Source organism: Vigna unguiculata, chromosome 3, assembly GCF_037176805.1.
Source record: "Vigna unguiculata cultivar grain cowpea cultivar isolate G323 ecotype 2 chromosome 3, ASM3717680v1, whole genome shotgun sequence".
In the NCBI taxonomy this organism is placed as follows: domain Eukaryota; kingdom Viridiplantae; phylum Streptophyta; class Magnoliopsida; order Fabales; family Fabaceae; genus Vigna; species Vigna unguiculata.
In genome coordinates this window covers 15611214-15634816 of record NC_140794.1, presented here as the reverse complement: position 1 = coordinate 15634816, position 23603 = coordinate 15611214, and the positions used below count along the sequence as shown (strand labels likewise).

General features: G+C 33.8%; 1 protein-coding gene across 2 annotated transcripts; it reads left to right on the top strand.

The window, feature by feature from the left end:
* The first annotated feature begins 7908 nt into the window (after positions 1-7908).
* LOC114177968 (potassium transporter 10-like) lies at positions 7909-21920 on the top strand. 2 transcript variants are annotated; one of them, XM_085671078.1, is made up of 9 exons: positions 7909-8230; positions 8714-8919; positions 9764-9989; positions 10496-10741; positions 12095-12145; positions 12260-12520; positions 12637-12804; positions 14197-14451; positions 20734-21920. In XM_085671078.1, exons 2-9 carry the CDS (start codon positions 8794-8796, stop codon positions 21774-21776), a joined length of 2376 nt encoding a protein of 791 aa, XP_085527204.1. In that variant the 5' UTR covers positions 7909-8230; positions 8714-8793; the 3' UTR covers positions 21777-21920. The 2 variants fall into 2 exon arrangements, with proteins under 2 accessions (XP_085527204.1, XP_027919396.1); XM_028063595.2 differs by having other exon boundaries at positions 8603-8919.
* The last annotated feature ends 1683 nt before the right edge of the window (positions 21921-23603 follow it).

Genomic DNA, 23603 nt, shown 5'->3' with positions numbered 1-23603 from the left:
GCCTTTTAAGGACAAAACCGTGACGAAGCTAAAAATGCTCCAAAGCGGACAATATCTAGGGAATGTGGTGGTTGTTCCTAACGATGGCTGCTGGACGAACTTGAGTCAGAATCGGAACATTGGCGCCCACTGTGGGGCCTAACAACTCCCCTTCAACTTCCCTTGCCCTCGACTAGGGGGCTTGTTCCGGTACAACCAATAAGTCCCACATTGCTTAGAAGTCGAGGTCAAGCGAAGTTTAAATACTCCTACCTCCTTCCACCCTCTGAGGCGCCTTTTAAGGATAAAACCGTGACGAAGCTAAAATGCTCCAAAGCGGACAATACCTCGGGAACGTGGTGGTTGTTTCTAACGATGGCTGCCGGACGAACTTGGATTGGAATCGGAACATTGACGCCCACCGTGGGGACCGACAACTCCCCTTCAACTTTCCTTGCCATCGACTGGTGGCCTTGTTCCGGTACACCCAATAAGTCCCACATCGCTTAGGAGTCGAGGTCAAACGAAATTTAAATACTCCTATCTCCCTCCACCCTTTGAGGCGCCTTTTAAGGACAAAACCGTGACGGAGCTAAAATGCTCCAAAGCGGACAATACCTCAGGAACGTGGTGGTTGTTCCTAACGATGGCTACCGGACGAACTTGGGTAGGAATCGGAACATTGGCGCCCACCGTGGGGACCGACAACTCCCTTTCAACTTCCTTTGCCCTCGATTGGGGGGCTTGTTCTGGTACACCCAATAAGTCCCACATCGCTTAGAAGTCGAGGTCAAGCGAAGTTTAAATACTCCTACCTCCTTCCACCCTCCGAGGCGCCTTTTAAGGACAAAACCGTGACGGAGCTAAAATGCTCCAAAGCGGACAATACCTCGGGAACGTGGTGGTTGTTCCTAACGATGGCTGCCGGACGAACTTGGGTCGGAATCGGAACATTGGCGCCCACCGTGGGGACCGACAACTCCCCTTCAACTTTCCTTGCCCTCGACTGGGGGCGTTGTTCCGGTACACCCAATAAGTCCCACATCGCTTAGGAGTCGAGATCAAGCGAAGTTGAAATACTCCTACCTCCCTCCACCCTCTTAGGTGCCTTTTAAGGACAAAACCGTGACGGAGCTAAAATGCTCCAAAGCGGACAATACCTCGGGAACGTGGTGGTTGTTCCTAACGATGGCTGCCGGACGAACTTGGGTCAGAATCGAAACATTGGCGCCCACCGTGGGGACCGACAACTCCCCTTCAACTTCCCTTGCCCTCGACTGGGGGGCTTGTTCCGGTACACCCAATAAGTCCCACATCACTTAGAAGTCGAGGTCAAGCGAAGTTTAAATACTCCTACCTCCTTCCACCCTCTGAGGCGCCTTTTAAGGACAAAATTGTGACGGAGCTAAAATGCTCCAAAGCGGACAATACCTCAGGAACGTGGTGGTTGTTCCTAACGATGGCTGCCGGACGAACTTGGGTCGGAATCGAAACATTGGAATCGGAAAAAAACGTGACTTTATTATTCATTTTATTTTATATTATTTAAAAATTAGGAATATCCGATCGAGATGTTACAGTATCTAACTCATATAGAGAAAGATATCTAGGTGGTGAGCCTCGAAGGAGGCTTCGTAAAGTAGACAGTATGATATGAAATATGATCATGCTTAGGGAGCAAATTATGTTGTAGGTGGTATTGGTGAGGCATAGAGCCGGAGCAGGGATGCTTAGGGATTTGATTTTATTATTTACTTTAATTACTTTGTAACTCAATTTTGTTTTCCCAGCTTCGGAAATGTAAACACTTGAAGTTTAAATTATTTTGTTTGTGAAGGACAGGTTTAATTTCCCACGTTTTGGGAAAGACATTTAATTAAATATGACTCTATTATTCCTTTTATTTTATATTATTTAAAAATTAATAATATTCGACCAAGATGTTACAATATCTAACTCACATAGAGAAAGATATCTAGGTGGTGAGAGTCGAATGAGGCTTCGTAAAGCAAACAATATCATATGAAAGATGATCATGCTTAGGGAGCAAGTGAAGTTAATCCTGTCATGACTTGGTGAAGAACTTGAGATCTTGGATGTGATTATAATATGGGTAATTTGGAAGTAAGTGTGACAGGTGCAAAGTCTCACGAGTCTATTCAATACACCACTCTTTCAGAAGTAAAGTCTCGACTTATGTGTTGTTAGTGTTATTACATGATACGACGATTATGGATTGATTTGGAGCCAGTTGGGTTGAGTCATATGTGTTGATTTATTATTTGAGTTGTTGGGTTGATAAATGTGGTGATGAATTAGTTAGAGCCATAATGTGTGTTGAATTGGGTCGTTTGAGTTAGTTTTGATTCAGAACTGAGACAAAACATTTGATAAAATATTTGTTTGAGCCATGAGGGTTGATTTGAGTTTAAGATAATAAGTTTGAATTACTTTAGCTATGTTTAGAATTTGATTTTTTTTTTCTTAAACACCTTTTATAAATACATTAACTTACCCTTTCTTGTTTTGTAATTGTTTGATTTTATTTTTTTGCAATGATCATATGATAATACGTGAGCAGATGAAGACACATATAATTGTAGTAGTACTAGAGCTGGGGAAGGTCAGTGAAAGCCCGGAGAAATAGTTAAACTAAGTGACGATGTATTATTAATCTTGAGGAAGTGTATGGATGGTCCAATTGTATAAAGGAAATGTAAAAGTTAAACTAAGTGATAATGTGCTATTAATTTTAAGAAAGAGTATAGATGGTAAAGAGTGTAAAATTTACTGGGATGTTACAGTATCTCTAACAACTCCTAAACTCTCCTGGGACCTATTCCAATGAATGTACATATCACATTAAAATAATTTGATTGTTGCATTTCAGTTTTGGTATCTCTTTTGTTATTTAATACACATACCTTACATTGCACATTTGATTTATGGTTGTGAACGGAATACTTGTGGACTTTACCATACTCTTCACAGTATCAACGGGCATGAACTTGTGTATGACCATAACAAAATTCAAACATAAAACAAATCCTCGTACACATTCATGTAGGCATCTAATGTAACAAATACCTATATAAATACATTTCAACACAATTATATAAATTTTTCACATTTTGAAAATAATTCAAAAAAAAAAATCTGATTTATATCATCATTGTGAATGCATCATTATAATTCCCTTTAATTATTTCACACATAATTGAAAATATGGTTATCTCCTCACCATCGAAAACAAATAGTGAACTACAATAAAAAAATATAACACAATGGAAACGTTTATCATATTAAAAATAGCATTTTCTATATTGAAAATAGCATGTCTTTATGCAACTGAAAATATTCAATATATAATGCTTTTTAATTATATTTTTAAGAGTGAATATTTTATTCCAGCCTTAAAGCTCTCCAATGCAATTAATAAACCGTATTTAGATTGGACCTTTTCCTGTGGTTAAATATTAATAATTATTGGCGTTATTTATGTTATAAATTTCATATTAAATAGAATAAAAAAATTAATATGAAAGTTAAGTTTTGAAACTTTCTCACTTAATTCTGGGGTTTTGTATTACATTCTCCACTCATATTTAGCTGTTACCAGTTCTCTGTTCTTAAATAATAATAAGAAGAAGAAGATAACATGGTTATTTAATATCTCTGTTGACAAGAAAAATAAAAATATAGTGTAGAGAATCTATTTGCTCTTTGAATTTATTGGAAGTTGGTTGAATCTAAGATGCAAGTTTAAATGCAGCAGCATATGCATGGGAATTGTTTGAATAAAGCCCACGGAGCATATTATATTATTCTTGCCTACTCAATTATTTCACTTTTTTTTTTTCTTTTTCTTTTTCTCCACTATCTGTTTCTTACAACATAAATTTCATAAAATTTAAATTAATTGTGCACATGTCTTTATCACGAGGCACTGATATAAAAGGATCAGGGGAAACATACAGAACCATTTTCTATTTTTTAAAATTTGAAATTTTAATATTTTAAATTCAGAAAAGATAAATACAGTTGCAAACACGTAATAATAATAATATATAATTTTTAAGTCATCTATTAAATTTTTTATTAATAATCAATTTTAATAATTAAAAATTATTAGTGTTATATTGATTAATTTATATACTAATTTATAAAATAAAAAATTATTGATTATTAAAATAATTATTATTGTATTTGATAGTTAAATTGATTATCAATTAATTAAAAATTAATTTAGAAATCAGTTACTTTAATAATTAATGTTCAATCATTAATTTTTTTGATAGACAAAATCTTTATAGTTAAATTTTAAAAATTAATTTATAAATTAATTATAATTTCATTCATAATAATAATTATTTTAATAATTAATAACTTTTTATTTTATAAATTAGTACGTAACTAATAAGTTTTAGTTATTAAAAGTAATTATTAATAAAATATTTTTTTGATTGTATAAAATGTAAGAGTTGTGAAGATGGTTTGAATAATTCCTTTATCCATAAAAACTATGTATGAGGCACACTTACTAAGAGATGGAATTTCCTTTTCCAATATTTGAACGGTTTGTATTTTTAATATGTTTAAATAGAAATTTTTTAAAGGGTAATTTATTTTTATAGAAAAGTTCAAACATTAAGTGATAAAAGTGTATTGATTGGATTAATAATTTTATTAAAACTTGAAATTTTAGAAATTTATAAAATAATTTGTTTACTTCAAATTATATCATTTAAATTATATTTATAAAGGTAAGAACTTAACGTACTTTAATCTTTTTCAAATTCATGCTTATTTCATTTATATTCTGTTATAAGTTTGACTTTGATTAGAAACTTGATTTCACGCTTTAGTTGAGTTTGAGTTGTCATCAACTTGATATTTAGTTTTTTACTTGAGATAAACAAAAATTTCTTTCATATTATAATTGATTTTGGTTATTATTTTTTCTTCTCTAAAATAAGTTTTTTTATTGGTAAAAGTTATTACTTTTAGTTAAGTTTGGTTAGGAATTTTTAAACATCAACAATATTTTTCAATTTATATTAAATATAATTTTTAGATTATCATCAAATGTTATTTTTAATTTATATTATTTGAGATTGTTTTTTACTAATGTCAATAAAAACCTAAGTTATACCTCCGAATTAGGTTAAGAATATAATTCAATTCCGCAAAATTAATTTATAAGGTGATATTTACATTCTATATTGTATATTTGATTTATTTTTAGTCAATATGAAACTTTCAACACATTTTTATATCTAAGATATATACATTTTAAGTGTGAAACCAAACATTAATAAATAATTTATACTAGTAAAACAATATATTCATCAAACAACCAAATTTACTATGATAAACTTTAATTTATAACTTTCATTTCATAATAAGTTATACGAAAAAAAACTCATATCCCATCAATATTGATATATATCACAACACTCTATTACGCACATTAAGACAAAATTACACCCATTAAATATCTAAAAATATATGTCCTAATTATAATAAAATAATTAACCATAAATAATCATAATAATATTTCAAAAATCTCAATATTTTGTTAATATATATTATATATATATATATATATATAATTTTCTAATTGAAATTGTTAAAATTATTTTTGATGTAAGCTATGAATATTTTTTTATTAATATTTATTTGAGTTTTATCAATTAATGTTGGTAAAATTATTTTTTAGTATGCAATATTATTTTTGGATGTGCTTGCAATAGCTTTTATATTTGAAAGTAATAAAAATATTCTATTCAAATAACAAAAAAAAATTGATAAATTGAAATTAGTTTTTTTTAAAAAATAAATAAAACATAGTTAAATATAAGAAGCAATTCAAATGCATCATGCTTTTAAAATTTTTCAAAAGCCCTAAAACTAGGTTTAGGTAAGAATTTTTGTTACCATTCATTTTCATTAGGGGATGTAACTAGCTCTTGGTAACCCAAATCAGTGTATTAGGTCTATACATTAGATTCATTCCTATTTGATGCATCTTCAAATTGTAGAGTAATAAAATTCAAACAAATAATTATGTATCATTAAAATTGTTGGTTGAATGAAGCCCCAACTGAAGAACCCTTTTTGAAGGCTCCTAATAAAAAATTGCACAGATAAGATTGAGCACAAATAAAAGACACTTTACCTCTGTCCTATGATCTGCATATGGTCCTTTCCTGCTTTTAGTTGCAGTCTGACATTGCACATGATTCCATACCTTATTTCAATTTTTCACTAACTTCTATTCATGACATCTTTTAAGGTTGAAAATCTTCATAAACATGTTAATGCACTCTACATCATCAACATTTTCAAATCAACACCATTAATTAAACTCACATTCTTATTTTATCATGTACTATCCATTCATCACCACAAATTAAAATCATTTTTCATTCACCATTAAATTCATTAGCTTTTATTCCACGAAATTGATTCTAAGTGTGAGAATTAATTACCCATTATAGTTTTAATTTACCAATTAATTCACATCACACCTTTTTCCCTTTTAATCACATATTAATCTATATTTATTTTTCTAAAGTTGTTAGGGATATAAAAGTCTTTCTCTTTTTTATCATATATCATATATATATAACATTGTAGCATTATTGTTTGTCTTTAACATATATAAACTTTCTTTAATTTCTTATTTGATTGTATCAATTATTAATAATAGACATCAGATGGAAATTCATTAAAACAAAGCATTCACATGAATTAGATGCTTTAAAATAAGTTCTACAAAAACACCACATAGTTAATGTTATTAATAAATTCTGTAGCAAGACAGCACATAAATTATTTTCATCCAGCTTGTTCTTTTATTAAACCATTAGTGTTTTTTATTTAACAAAAAAAAAAATAGTAAACTAGAGATACAAAACAATTTGAATACTAACATTTTTTTTTATTTCACAATAAATGATAAGTAGTTGACGCCGTCAACCGCCGATATATTTGTTCCGTGAATAATTCACCAGCTTCAAGACTTATATCTTTAAAAAAAATTACTAGTATAAATACCATTGTTAATTAGAGTTATATATATATATATATATATATATATATATATATATATATATTATTCCTCTTAAAATTTTAAATGTTCATAATTCAAATAAATATGTTTTCTTAAACTATAGCTGTGATTATGAAGAAAGTTAGAAGAAAAATATGACCAAAGTTGTATCGGAAAACAGAATTATGTGGACCAAAACCATCATTCAAAAGCTTACCTACCATAAGTAAAACAAACAATCTTAATTTGATAGTTGAAAAAACCACATAAGACTTATAAAGTATGTTAATGACGAAATGATGACAAAGATGCCCAATTCAAAATGAATACTTTCAATTATTTTGTAATTATATGGATTAAAAAACATTTTTAAGAGTAAAAGAAAAAAAAAACATTTTAGTAATTTGTCTTATATTCTCAAACACAGTAACTAAAAACAGCACGGTAATGTTGACAACTCTATTCTTTTAAGTATATAATTAACATTCGATGATAGAAGTCATGTGTATAAAAAAAATCAATCGAAGAATTTAATCTCTTAAATAATTTACTCAAACAAACTCTTGACCAATTACACATTAGCCACCCAAAAGAATGCAATAAACTGCTCGTAAAACTTTTGATCCAACTTGGCCAATTCTGGAACCTTTTTTTATTTTATTACTATTTTCAATGTGCACCTGAATTCTGATTAGTAATATTTAATAACAGCACAGAGGACCCCAAAAAACAGAACGATGGTAAAAAGTATAAAATAAATAAAAATAATAATACAAAAACAAAAAATTAAAAAAGAAAATTACTCTTTGGTCCCACATTCAAGTCTCTCTCTCTCATCTCCCTGTTCTACATACTCACACACTCATTCTCTCTCTATATTATAGTTTAGTTCTTCTGGGTTTGTCCCTCTCTCTCTATCACTCTGAGATTTTTTGTCTGCTAGCTTTCAAGAGAAATAGTGCTCACTTACCGTAAAAAGCTAATACAAGCTCAGCAGAAGGACTCTCTGTTTCTGTTCTGTTGCAATCTTCATTTCCAGTGAAGAGCCTTGCATGTCGTTGCTCATCCCTTAAATTTTCAGGACTCAGATTGAGATGGGATTTTAGTTTTCAAGACCTGGAAGGAACTAAAGAAAACTTTTTTCAGACAATTCACTGTGGAAATTTCAGCAGCAATTATCAGATTATGCAACAACAGGTGAGGCTTGGATCAGATAACACCTGCATACAATAACTTTTTCCTGTTTTTTATCAAAAGGGTATGGTTGCATGGACCAAATTTGCGTTTCTCTGTTACAAATTTTACTTTTTCATTAGGGTCTTTTTTCTGATCAAGATAGTTTTCAATCTTAATTTGTATTCTACCATGCATATGTATATGTATGTAGGCTTGGAAAAAAATGATACTTTTTATCCTAGTTTCTGATTAAGTTTTTGGTAGTCCGAGACTGGATCAATATATAAGGTATAGATTTTTGTGTTGATTTTCGTTTTTGGGTTGCCATTTTTACTGTCATCTCTTTTTCATAGATGCTATGAACCTCTCATTCACTTTTTCTTTCTTTTCCAGATGTTTTAGGGTGGTTTGGATCCGTGGTTCCCGTTGCCATGGACTTCAAATGACTTCAAATTTAAGGCCTGAAGGTTTTTGTGTCAACTTTTTCTGTTTAATTTTCTTAAGGGTGGAGCGACTCTTGAAAAAGGAGAATATAAGGCTGAATAGTGTTACTGGTTAGAAACCTACAAGTATCTGAGCTGAAAATGGGTTCAAGAGTAGACACTGATGAAGATAGTGATATCAAAGGTAGCATGTGGGATTTGGATCAGAAGCTTGACCAGCCTATGGATGAAGAGGCAGGAAGGCTTAAAAATATGTACAGAGAAAAAGTATGTTGCCTCATTGAGTCATTGCAACTTGGTTTTACATTCTTTCTCTTACTGAATTTATCTTGTCATTAATGCCTCATTACTTATAACTATGGTTCTTTCTTAACTTTACAAAAATTAATAATTGCGATGTTGAATTGTCAATCCGACATTAGAAATTTAACTAATATAGCTATCCTCACTGAGGCAGCCCTGACACAACCGTGTTGTTATGCCTTAGTGACTGGTTGCTCATGGTTTGAATTAGGAAGCATTCTCTTTGAAGCATACAGTAACCCTAATTTTGTTTCTCTGCTCTTGTTATTAGTTTCAGTCCACTAAATTGTATTCTTAATTGCTATTGTCAAGGACTTCATTAGAACACAAATTAAACGAAAACTAGTGTTTTCCTTCGAATCAAGAAAGATTCTCTGTTTTTAAATGCACTACAGAGCATATATTTGAAACCGGTCAGCAACTGTAATTTGTTTGCAAAGTCAAGGTTTTGAACTCTCTACAGCTGCAATTGGGTCTGCATCAGCCACATTTGTCCACAACGTCCTACAACATCAAGATTTGTGATGAATTTGAAACCAGATTTGTCTCGTTCAGTAGACAAATACTTAGAGCAATTGCAGTTGGGCTGCATCAACTGCGTTAGAATGCAATTTTTCCAACTATGGCCACAACTGTTACAACAATTTGAAACCTTATTTAAATGGAAAATACTTAAGCTACTTGAGTGCTTAATGTCAATTTGATAAGGAAATCCAGCTATTCTGGTGTTACGCAGATATAGATGCATTAACAAGCTTTTAAGAGATTTGGTATGGAATTCTTTGTTAATACAGTTTTATTTGTTCAGAAATTTTCTGCACTGTTGCTCCTGCGGCTTTCATTTCAGAGTCTTGGGGTAGTTTATGGAGACTTGGGCACTTCACCCTTGTATGTTTTCTACAATACATTTCCTAATGGAGTGAAAGATCAGGAGGATGTAATCGGAGCTCTTTCTTTGATTATCTACTCTCTTACCTTGGTACCACTCCTCAAATATGTTTTTGTTGTATTAAGAGCGAATGACAATGGGCAAGGTATGGATTATTTTGTTCATTTTTGGTGTATATGTTTAAGATAATACTTAGTACAAAATTATAACTTTTCTAAGTGAACAACTCAGCTTCGTGAATCTGGTTTTAATGATATTCTCTGTAAAGAAGATTACCACAACATACACTCTGTACTAAATATTTATATCCCATATGATAGCGAGAAAAAAATCTGAAATGGGAGGGATATCCTAATATCAGAAAATTTTCCCCTTGCTTTATGCCTTCCCTTGGATATTGCAGCTTTTATTATTCATAGTTAAAATTCCTTATAAGTATATCAGATTTACAGTTTAGTGAAGAATGGTGATGTTTCATTTTTCACTGACAAGTGTCTTGTCAATTGATAAACAATTCAGTTTCCTTTCATAATTTTAATTAAAATTCACAAGTGTTCTTTTTTTTCTCATATAGGTTGCATTATATAGATATGCTTACTTCAAACTGCCGAGCTTTAATGAAGTTTAATCAAACTGACATTTGTGGAACAGGTGGAACATTTGCACTTTATTCCTTGCTTTGCCGACATGCAAAGATAAAAACCCTTCCCAACCAGCATCGAACTGATGAAGAGCTAACAACATATAGTCGGTCTACCTTCCATGAAAGGTCCTTTGCTGCAAAATCGAAAAGATGGTTAGAAGAACAAGAATCTGCAAGGAGTGTCATTCTTATTCTTGTTCTTGTTGGCACCTGCATGGTTATTGGAGATGGGATTCTTACCCCAGCTATATCTGGTATGCCTTCTTTCTGTAGCTGATCTTATTCCCATTTTATATTTCAATAGTTTGAGCTTGCTTGTTGTTTACCAAAGATATCTATCAATGCATGTGCTTCTAAATACTATCTGTGCATAGTGTGCTGACTTACCAAACTGTGGAAGGTAATTAATTACAAATTCATTTTTTGGGATGACAAAAAAGGACAATGATGTGGATATAAATTATTGGTAAAATGACCTTGTATGCTACTTGTAATAATAGAGTAGGCAACAAAGATGTATTTCAAATTGAAGCTTGAGAGGGACAAGGAATTCCTCATCTTAGTACACTACGTAGAAAACCTGTGTTCTTTCCACTTGGTTCATTACTTCTTAGGAGTATGACTTTCTTTTAATTAGATGTGTTAGAATAGATTAAATAAGCTTTATTCAAATGCTGTTTTGGGTAGTATCTATCTGTATCTAGGATTACTTGTCGTTTACTTTTTCCTTTTTCATCATTGTATCACAGATCTGTTGTATACAAATATGAGCACCTAAGAGAGACCTTTTCAAGCTCTCAAAATATATGGTTCTCTCTTTCTTTATTTTCTCAAGTAGATGTATTACTGATTGTCATGTGCCTAGTTTCAGTTTTCATGTAAATTACAATTTTTCTAATGTTTCCCGCCATATATAGGTATATGCAAAATACTCTATTATCTGTTATCGGATTCTCACACCAATGTATACTTTAGAAAGATTCTGATAAAACACTATGCTGTAAGGATAAAATTCATTTGAAACCTGTAAGGATGTAGTATTTTTATTTATTTTTTCTCTTAATATGCTGTACAGCAGGTTAGTTGGCCCCTGTTGATATTCCTATTCTGGTAAATTTAAGGCTGGGTTTGGTAGAGAGAATTTTTGAGCTTAAATATCATTGTAAATTTTAATTTTTAATCTGGCATATCTTCTTTGCTTGATATGTTCAGATGAGCTTGAGTTACTTTTAGTCCGAGGTTGATCAAATGAGTCAGAAATTAAATGGAAGGGAGAAATTAAAGCAAGGTGTTAACGTAACATATGTTTGAAAATATTGTTTTCACCATTTCATATACACATCTTTGAAAATATAATAAACATAATGAAGATAAAGTGACATGTTTGTATTACTGATACAGAAAATAAACACTTTTTCTGAAATCAAAACAAGCCTCTAGTTTCTTGAAGAAAAAATTCCATTTGTTTGATTATGTTGTGTTGCAAATTTGCAAAGGGATCCTTACCAAATGTTATTATTGCTAATAGGGTTTTGTTTCATGAGTAACATCTTTAACAAACTCCAGTTATTTCAAGAAGAGATTCATAACCATATCTTCTATTGTAGTTTTATCAGCAGTTGGTGGCATCAAGGTAAACCAGCCTAGGATGAGTAGTGGTATGTTCCCTTCCTACAACTATAATAAGACATATATCTGTGTGAAAGTATTTATTGCTTGAATTCATTTTAAGCTCATAAGTCTTGAAAAGCTTCTTTCTGTCTGAAATACAGGTGTTGTAGTGCTGGTTGCTGTGGTAATTTTAGTTGGGTTCTTCAGCATGCAACATTATGGGACGGATAAAGTTAGTTGGCTCTTTGCTCCAATTGTCCTTCTTTGGTTTCTCCTAATTGGAAGTATAGGTATATTTAACATCTGGAAGTACGGAAGCAGTGTTCTGAAAGCTTTTTCTCCAGTATATATATATCGCTATTTTAGAAAAGGAGGAAAAGAAGGCTGGACTTCCCTTGGTGGGATCATGCTCAGCATAACAGGTATGATTAAATTTTATTGTTATTGATTTCCCTTGCATATTTCAGAATTATTAATAAATGAAGTGACAATTTATAATTTTTCACTGTACAAATTGTCTTGTGATGTCTTATATCAGGGACAGAAGCTCTTTTTGCTGATCTAGCCCATTTTCCGGTCTCAGCTGTACAGCTTGCATTTACTCTAGTTGTATTTCCTTGTCTTCTTTTAGCCTATTCTGGTCAAGCGGCTTATCTTATGAATAATTTGAGTCATTCTCAAGATGCTTTTTACCGTTCAATTCCAGGTTAGTCATTTTTCACTCTATTGAATTTTTTGTCTGTGAATTGTGATTTACCTGTAAGATTTTGAAATTTTTGGAAAATCCCAGAATCATGGTGTTAAATTGATTCCAGAATCATGTGGCTATTATTTGCGGATATGTTACTATTAAAATATTTTTTTTTAATTTGTATTTTAACTACTCTCTGTTTCCTGGCCTAAGTTTAGGAGTTTATTTTCTTTTTACTTTCTATTTTCTATCTTGACATCTAGCTCTTCTGTGTGTGTGTATATATTTTGATTATGGGTGACGAAGTAAAGGTGTGATAGAAAATTATCCCAAAAAACCTGTTTCAGGAATATATTCTGATAATCAACAAGTGTATTGCCACATTAAGAATTGAAAACTTAATGGATGCTTCTCTCCTTTTTTCCCTACTATTTTCAAATTTATGTTAATTAATTTATTATACTTTTCTTTCTGTAGGTTACAATGAAATCATTCTTGTATTTTTTTAGGTTGTGTTATAAATTTAACTTGTCCTTGTCAACTCAAATGAATGTAAGCTGATAATACACATCCCAAAAGGACAAGGTCATGCCTTAGTTATTAGACTGAGTATAATTGAGAGTCATAAATGATGTATTGTGCCTTTTGGTTAAGTTAGACTTTGGATATAGGGGGCTAGTTCTGTTATATGTTTTTCCTCACAGCACCTTCTCATTTTTTCTATTGCAGAATTTAGCTAATGTTTTTTGTTGAATAATGTGTTCTTAGGAGTGTCTAATGGAGATTGAATGTTTCTTTGAAGGTCTATTAAGAGTATTTAGTGGTATTTATGTGACTCTTTATAATTGTAACTGTTAGAGCACTGTTATAGGATCTAAGTTAATTTTAGTCTGTAAAATACCTTTGAATGTACTACAGAATGGAATCTATAGAAAAGAAGAAAGGCTTAATAAGTTTTTTGGTCCCAATATTTGAGACGTTTATTCAATGTGACCCCTCAACTTTTTGTCCTCAATTTAGTTTCCATTTAATTTAAAAGGAGTCAATGCTAGGACCAAAACACATATTAAGCCAAGAAAAAATACAGGAAGAAATACCATCAAAATAGAGGTTAATTCAATTCTTAAATTATCTTCCCCTTGTTCTCAATTTTATATTGCAAATTTTGCACCTCTGGAATACCACCAATCTTATGTAATAGCTACAGTAAATTGTTGGATTTTTGACTACCAAACTTTCTTGTGTCTTTTCTCATTGCTTGCCTATATATTTTGCACTGCCATGGTATCTTTTTACACCTTATAACCTATTACAAGAATTGTCTATTTTTTTTGTTTGATGATGCAGATATGTTCTTCATTTATTATTTGGTTTTATATGAGATGTTGATTATGCATAGTATTGCAGATAAAATATACTGGCCAGTATTTATTGTTGCAACATTGGCAGCCATAGTTGCAAGCCAAGCCACAATAACTGCAACTTTTTCAATTATTAAGCAAGCCCTTGCTCTTGGATGTTTCCCTAGAGTAAAAGTTGTATATACATCAAAGAAATTCCTTGGCCAGATTTATGTTCCAGATATTAATTGGATCCTTATGGTTCTTTGCATAGCTGTCACCGCTGGGTTTGAAAATCAAAACCAGATTGGAAATGCATATGGTAAGTTTTCCCCTTGCTGAATGTTAATATGAATATTTTTCTGCTTTTAGCATGCACGTGATGTAAATTTTTTAATTTTAGGCTTGATAAGAAGACAATTGAGAAACAAGATGATCTTAAAACAAAAAATAAAAAAGAACAAGAAAAAATGAGATAAGCTTTTACACAGGTCAAAAAATTAGCTTTTGGAGAAGCTAATATGAAAAAGTTTCTTCAAAATTAACTTAGGAGAGTATGATTGGACAAACTTCTTTATAAAGACTTCTTGAAGAGAAAATTATGAGGAAAAAGTGAAATGAACTTCTCCTTATCTTAAACTTAACTTATGCACAAATGTAAAAATAAAAATAGAGAAATATTATAAGAAAGCTTCTATGAATTACATTATGCAGAGAAACAAAAATTTAGAGAAATCATATAAGAAATCTTCTATGAATTACATTATACAGAAGTTAATGTTGACTTACGGAGGAGCCTGTCTCATTTTTTCTTCTTTTTTCTTATAGAAGTCCTTATGGAAAAGTTTGTCTAAATAAAACATTATAGATAAACTAATTTTAGCTTATAGACAAATGAATTTCATTTTTTCATTTTTTATGAGTGCTCATGAAGAAGTTTTGTCTAAGCAAACCCATAGTTTTTTTTTTTTTTTTTTTTTATTTGGTGAAAGTATTAGTAAGTAATTTCAGTTAGTATCTTGCATCAACTAATGAGCACTACACCTTAACCTTAACATTACATTATGTCATACAACCTTTATGCAGCTTGTATATCCCATTTAGACATATTGATCTTGTCCAACAAGTTTATGTATGTTCATACACAAACCCTAGCATTACTGCTTATGGTACGTGCATCCCGTTTGAATATATTGGTGTTTTGGTCCTTTATGAATCCCATTTAAATATGCAAGATGGATAATGAGGGTGAGCCTTGGAGCAACAGAAAGGTTGCTGCATTGTGACCTGGAGGTCACAGGTTCAAGTCCTGGAAACAAAATTCTGCTTTGTGGGGGGTTTAAGGCTGCGTACATTTACCCTCCACATCCTAGGTGAGAGCCTTGTGCACTGGACCACCCTTTATATTTGTTTTCAAATGTTAAAATGCACAACAAACATTGTGTTAGAGGAACAATCGAAAGAGAGAACTGTGAAATATTGGCCTCCTTGTACATGCATGTATTACAGTGTTTACAAGTGTAATACATACATACACTGAAAAACCTAGCCTTTACTAAGATAAGGTCAAACACACATGTTTATAAACTCCCTTGCAGCAGTATCTTTGTAGCACCTTTCTTGAGACGATTTTCACTTTGTAGGGTCAAAACCAGCACAGAAATAAGCTTGATGTGTGCTCCCTATACAGGCTACTGAACATGATGTGACTCACTGGGTCATACAAATTATTAACAGCTATCAAGAAATAGAACCAATTGATATGAATGGGAATTGACCTGCACCAGCATAGCAAGGGTTTTTCAATTCAGTTTTTAAAATTTGTTTTGGGTAAAGGGATCTACCAAAATAGAAATGTAGGTATTCCATGTGGTGTTAGATCAAGATCTCATACCATGTTGGAGGACATCACAGGAGAAGGAGAATTATAAACCGTGTTGAGAATAAAGAAGATAGGGATTGAGATTAATCTCCCTTGTGTATAAACCACACATAGGGTAATCTATTTATAATAGAGAGAGGTACAAGTAAAAAGAGTAACTGAAAATAAAAAGATTAAATAGAAGATATTGTTTGATATTGTGGTTCTCAATATCTAACAATATCTTAATAATATCAAACTATATCTAACACTCCCCCTCAAGCTGGAGCATACAAATCGTATGTGCCAAGCTTGTTACAAATATAATCAATTCTAGGCCCCCGTAAAGACTTCGTAAAAATATCTGCTAACTGATCACTTGAGTTAACAAACTCAGTCTTGATGTCTCCAGACATAACCTTTTCCCGAACGAAATGACAATCAATCTCAATGTGTTTAGTCCTCTCATGAAAGACAAGATTAGAGCTAATATGAAGGGCATCCTGATTGTCACACACAAGTGTCATTTGAGTAATATCTCCAAATTGTAACTCTTGAAGCAATTGCTTGAGCCAAACAAGTTCACAGGCAGCTGAGGCCATAGCTCTATATTCTGCTTCTGCACTAGATCTTGCTACAACACTCTGTTTCTTACTTTTCCACGAGATCAAGTTACCACCAATGGAGACACAATACCCAGATGTAGATCTTCTATCAGAAGGAGATCCTGCCCAATCAGCATCTGAATAGCAAACAACTCTTGTATGGTTATTAGAACCATATAACAATCCTTTTCCAGGAGATTTTTTAATATACTTCAAGATGCGAATGGCTGCATTCCAATGATCTTCACATGGAGAATTAAGAAATTGGCTTACCACACTGACTGCAAAGGAAATGTCAGGACGAGTAACGGTAAGATAATTCAATTTCCCAACCAATCGTCTATACTGCTCAGGATCAGATATAGGCTCCCCCTGATTTGGTAGAAGTTTAGTATTGAGATCCATGGGTGTATCAACAGACTTTGAACTCATCAACCCAGTTTCCTCCAGAATATCCATGGCATACTTTCGTTGAGATATAACAATACCATCATTGGACTGTGCCACCTCAATACCCAAGAAATATCTGAGTTTGCCAAGATCTTTGGTCTGAAAATGGTGACAGATATGTTGTTTCAACTGAGAGATGCCATGGTTGTTACTCCCTGTAAGAACAATGTCATCAACATATACTATCAAGTAAACACATCCAGCACTCGAGTGTTGATAAAAAACAGAATGATCTGTTTCACACCGAGTCATACCAAATTGTTGAACAACATTGCTAAACTTTCCAAACCAGGCCCTAGGAGATTGTTTTAGGCCATATAGTGATTTGCGAAGACGACATACCATCCCAGAAGACTCCCCCTGAGCAACAAACCCAGGAGGTTGCTCCATATAGATTTCCTCTTGCAAATCACCATTGAGGAAAGCATTTTTAACATCCAGTTGATAAAGAGGCCATTGTTTAAGAGCAGCCATGGCGATAAATAAACGAACAGAAGCCATCTTTGCCACGCGGGAAAAAGTATCTTCATAATCCAACCCAAAAATTTGAGTATAACCTTTGGCTACAAGACGAGCTTTGAGGCGATCAATAGTACCATCAGGTCCAACTTTGATAGCAAACACCCACCTGCAACCAACAACAGATTTCCCAGACGGCAACGGGACCAGTTCCCAAGTTCCACTATTATAGAGAGCACTTAATTCATCTGCCATGGCCTGACGCCAACCAAGATGAGCTAAAACGTCACGGACAGTTTTTGGAATGGTCACAGAAGAAAGAGAGGAAAGGCATGTATAAAAAGGTAATGACAAGCGATGATAACTCAAAGCAATATAATGGGGAGAGGGATTACGGGTAGAACGCATACCTTTTCGGAGGGCAATGGGAAGGGCAGACTCAGGTGTCAGAGCCGGAGGAGACAGAGTAGTTGGCACTGGAGTGGAGTCACATGGTGGTGGTTGTGATCGATTACGGCAACTATAAACCTGAAGAGGTGGTGGAGGAGCAGGTGACTGTGGAGCAGGAACCGAGGGTGAAGAAGACACAGTAAGAGGGTCACAAACAATAGGAACATTAAAGGTATTAGAAGAGTTGTCAGGATTGGATGGAGTCAGAGGTGAAGATTGACTCTTAAAATAAAGGGAGAACTCATTAAAGGTGACATCTGTAGACACAAAATAACGGTTAAGAAAAGGAGAAAAACATTTGTATCCTCTTTGTGATCTTGTAAATCCTAAGAAAACACACTTATGTGATCTAGGAGAAAGCTTGTCAAGACCAGGACTAAAATTATGAACAAAACATGTAGACCCGAAAACTCTTAAAGGTAAAGGATGAAGAGGTTCATGAGGGAATAAAATGGAGTGAGGTATGTTATTCTTTAAAACCGAAGAAGGCATACGATTAATGAGATAACAGGCAGTAAGAATGGCATCACCCCAAAAATGTTCAGGAACCTCGCTATGAATTAAAAGAGTGCGAGTGGTTTCCATAAGATGTCTATTTTTACGTTCAGCTACACCATTTTGTTGAGGGGTATAAGCACAAGAAGTTTGATGCAGAATGCCGTGAGAAGCCATAAATTGTTTGAAAGAATGAGAAAGATATTCACGGCCATTATCACTACGCAAAACTCTAATAGAAACACCGAACTGAGTTTTAATTTCATTAAAAAAAGATTGAAAGATATGAAATAATTCCGAACGATGTTTCATTAGAAATAACCAAGTGCATCTGGAGTAATCATCAATGAAAGTAACAAAGTATTGAAAACCTAAAGTAGACTTAACGCGGCTAGGACCCCAAATGTCAGAGTGAACCAAGGCAAAAGGGGACGAAGCATAAAAGAAGTACGAGTATGCTTGCCTAATTGACACGACTCACAATCCAAACGAGACAACTTGGACAAGGCAGGGACAAGCTGTTGTAACTTGGCAAGGCTTGGATGACCAAACTGAGCATGAATAAGAGAGGGAGACTCCATAACTGCACCAATGTGTGTAGAGGGACGGAGATGATAAAGACCATGAGACTCATATCCTGTGCCAATCACCTGTTTTGAACTCCGATCCTGTAAACAGACAGAATTGTTGGTAAAAGAAACAACACAATCAAGAGAACGAGTTAGGCGACTGATGGACAACAGGTTAAAAGGAGATCTAGGGACATAAAGAACATTATCAATGGTTAAAGAAGGAAAAAGTTTAACAGTGCCAACACCATGAGATGAGACTCTAGAACCATCAGCCAGTGTAACAGAAGGTAAAGGATTAGTAGAGGATAAAGAAGAGAACAAAGATTTGTTACCAGTAATATGATCAGTGACTCCTGAATCAAAAACCCAAGGACCAGGAGAAGAAGATTGAGTCAGACCAACAAAAGATGTACCTGTGTGAGCAACAGATGCAGTGGAACTAGAAAACTGTTGATCCTTATACCATTTGAGAAGTTTGTTGTACATAACAAGTATATCGGATGAAACAGAAGAGAGTTCAGAACTGAAAGAGGCAGCGGAAGACGCCATAGAGGAACTGGAAGACACGCGGCTTCGAATGGCGCGTGAGGGATGATCAAAACTGTATGGTCGCTGGTCGGAACTAACACTCCGACGACGACAACGGTGGTGGCGACTTCGGCAGTGGCTCTGGCGGCGGCTCTGGCGACGGCTCCGGCAGCGGCTCCGGCGACTACTCCGGCGAATACTCCGGCGACGGCTCCGGCGGTGGCGCCGGCGGCTCCGGTGGCAGCAGCGGCGGTGGCGGCAGAGGCGGAGGTAGCGATAGCGGAAAAAAAAAAAAACTTAAGCTCTAGATACCATGTTGAGAATAAAGAAGATAGGGATTGAGATTAATCTCCCTTGTGTATAAACCACACATAGGGTAATCTATTTATAATAGAGAGAGGTACAAGTAAAAAGAGTAACTGAAAATAAAAAGATTAAATAGAAGATATTGTTTGATATTGTGGTTATCAATATCTAACAATATCTTAATGATATCAAACTATATCTAACAAACCGAATTCAATATCACGCATTGTCTGTTTGTGTGTTTGTATTGTATAATGCATGGATTAGGATACATACTAGTAATCGAACCTGTCCAACCACACTCCAAGAGAAGTCTGGTCAATTCTATTAAGTAGTAAAAGAAAATCTAGACAAGAGCAGATAAAAGGGGATTAGAAGTTCTCTAAAACTATATAAGCAAAATACAGCAGTTAAAAATAACAAAAAATGTAGGAAAATTTCTCAATCTCTGTTAACTCAAAACAATTGGGCACACATAGAGAGACAGAGGATCGAGAGGTACTCATATATGAATATAGGAGCTAAATCTTTACCATAAGATCTAACCATGAATGTGTAAGGTTAAATTAGAGCTGTTTATGTGGGAAGGTGATACCCGTATTTCAATGTCGAGAGAATTTATGCAACCAAATATTTTCCTGTAAACCAATATGATCTCTTCACAGATCATAATGTTTGAGTAAATTTTTCAAAATAGTCCCGTAACATTCTTTCTCTACTTTTTGTATTCCAAAACAACCCAGTTTAGGAAACTTTGTAATGCTCTTGGACATGTTTAATACTTCTGTCTTACAGTGTCATTACAGCCTTTCTTCCAGCATGCTAGTTAAACTCTGTAATGCTAGGAACTCACTTGTATATTTTTCGTTTCATAACAGGTACTGCAGTTGTGATAGTAATGCTAGTTACAACATTCCTTATGATTTTAATCATGATACTAGTGTGGCGCTGCCACTGGATTCTTGTCCTCATCTTCACTAGTTTATCATTGATTGTGGAATGCACCTACTTCTCCTCAGTCCTCTTCAAAGTTGATCAGGGTGGGTGGGTTCCACTTGCAATTGCTGGAGCATTTCTGGTTATTATGTCTGTTTGGCATTACGGCACTGTGAAACGCTATGAGTTTGAAATGCATAGTAAGGTCTCAATGGCATGGATTCTGGGTCTTGGCCCAAGTTTAGGACTTGTCCGTGTTCCTGGAATTGGATTGGTCTACACAGAACTTGCAAGTGGAGTGCCCCACATTTTTTCTCATTTCATTACAAACCTTCCAGCCATTCATTCTGTTGTTGTTTTTGTATGTGTGAAGTACCTTCCTGTCTACACAGTGCCTGAAGAAGAGAGATTCCTTGTCAAGAGAATTGGACCGAAGAATTTCCACATCTTTCGATGTGTGGCACGGTATGGCTACAAAGACCTGCATAAGAAAGATGATGATTTTGAGAGAAAACTCTTTGATAATCTGTTCACATTCGTTCGGCTCGAGTCTATGATGGAAGGATGTTCAGATTCAGATGAATACAGTTTGTATGGACAGCAAATAGAACATCCAAGAGATGGCCTTTTGCATAACAATGGAAGCACAGTTTCTTCCAACATGGATTTAACAATGTCCTCAGTAGATTCAATAGTACCAGTTAGATCACCCCATCACATGAATATTACTGTCAGGTCTTCTGGTCAAACAAGCAACCAGACCGAAGTAGATGAACTTGAGTTTTTGAATAGCTGCAGAGATGCTGGGGTGGTTCACATTCTCGGAAACACAGTTGTGAGGGCAAGGAGAGAATCAAGGTTCTACAAGAAAATAGCTGTTGATTATATATATGCATTTCTTAGGAAGATATGCAGGGAAAATAGTGTGATCTTCAATGTTCCTCATGAGAGTCTCTTAAACGTTGGTCAAATTTTCTATGTATAGTAAATAGCTCCTGTTTTTCTGTGATTGCCATTTTTTTGTTTGCGAAGTTGAGCTAAGGGTAGCATAAGAACAACAACACTTTGCTTATGGTAATCAATGTTTCAGTTCGGAGGAATTGACTTAGAAGAATGATTTTTTTGGCAATTATCTCTTAAGATTTGAAACTTTTGGTCCCAGATGGCTAACTTGATTTTCAACTCATTTTTCTGTTAAAACTTGGTGGTTTATTCTTCTTCCATTTCATACAACCTAATAGATAGGAAACATGAATGTTTAAAGTAAATTACATCTAACCAGCAAATATCATTTGAAATTTTCTTTATTTTCTCTACTAGTGGTTTCAGTTAACAGTTCCCACTTCAGAGGTTAGGTAAGATGAAATAAACAACCTGCAAATTATGGGAATGTTTGGTAGAGTTTACAAAACTTTTTCCAAATACATTGGTGATGCTTTTTAAAGCAAGGAGGACACAAGTAGAACAAAACTTTTGTTGTTTGGAATCTAAGTTTTCTCCATGGCTATCGTCACATAAAGTTAAAACTGAAAGCCAACGTTCTGGTGTAGTGTGGTTTCTGCATATTAAATAAGATCGAGTAGATAATTGTTTTTGTTTTTAGTATGATAGAAAAAAAAAGTTATAATCCTAGTACAAAATTTTTAATTTTGTAAGTTTTGTTTGAATTTTGTTGGTGGTTGAGATATGAATATGTATATACTATTTAATAATTATCACATATTTGTTAAAAAAATTAAGTTTAATATGAAAACAGATTTATTAAGAATTTTTAATTTACAAAATAAAAAATATAATACAATATTTATTATAAAATTATCGTTTTTTTATTATATTAAAAGTAAAATATGTCAAATGTGACATCCCATTTAAATAGAATAATAAATAAAACATCACAACAGTTAAAATAAGGAGCACACGAGATGAATGGTACACTTAACGGGATCCACAATTACAGTCATCCATCAAATGTATTTAGATAGGAACTTAGGCATTTCACCATGCCATAAGCAAACATGAATCTAAGAGTTAACTGTTTTGTAAAAGAGACGGTTCGTACAACAAGGGATTACAAAGGCAATAGAGTCCTAAAACTGCTCCTAAGAGCCACACACAACAAGCCATCTAAACTCCACCACTGCCACCGTCAGATCTTCCTTCAACATTTCCTCCATCTGCTCCCACCAACAAGGTGATCATTGCAAAAGAGAAAGCGAGACAAGAACATAAACAAAAGATGAAAGGGTAAGCTAGTGAAAGATGAATTTAACATATTATAGCAAACAAGTACTTAAAACAGTTCTCAGGCATACATCAAAGTGGCATCAATTCATGTAATAGCAACCAAGCAAGACACTATGACTCAATTATCTGGATACATATACTAGGATCGGATTCACTGGACGCGTGCACTTGTGGTGGCCTCTACTGCTCTACAGAGCCATTGCCAATGGGTTTCACCCTACCACACACAAGGTTAGCCTTAAAGCGTCTAAGGTCATTATCCTGCCAGAGACTAGGGCCTCCCGCTACTCTCACCACTTGGGTCAGTTTGCTCTACATGAGACTCACTGACCCTTTAGAGTTTCGGCATGCGATCCTTACATGAATCCTTATCTTAATATATACACTACACACCACCATGAGATCTCCCCACGAGACTCATGGAATTACGCCTATCTCACAATCTGAATCATGTTTCTCATACAATTCCCACCTCATTTATTTCATTCATCCACTTCTCATGTTAAAATATCACAACTCCACAATTCCATGATCAATCTCATACCAAGCATGCCAATTTCGTTCATAA

Excerpts from the sequence above, each read along its gene's own strand:
- LOC114177968 (XM_085671078.1), top strand. The coding sequence starts at position 8,794 with ATGGGTTCAAGAGTAGACACTGATGAAGATAGTGATATCAAAGGTAGC. Across the intron at positions 12,521-12,636 it reads GATCATGCTCAGCATAACAG|GGACAGAAGCTCTTTTTGCT; the intron begins GTATGATTAAAT and ends GTCTTATATCAG. Across the intron at positions 14,452-20,733 it reads CCAGATTGGAAATGCATATG|GTACTGCAGTTGTGATAGTA; the intron begins GTAAGTTTTCCC and ends GTTTCATAACAG.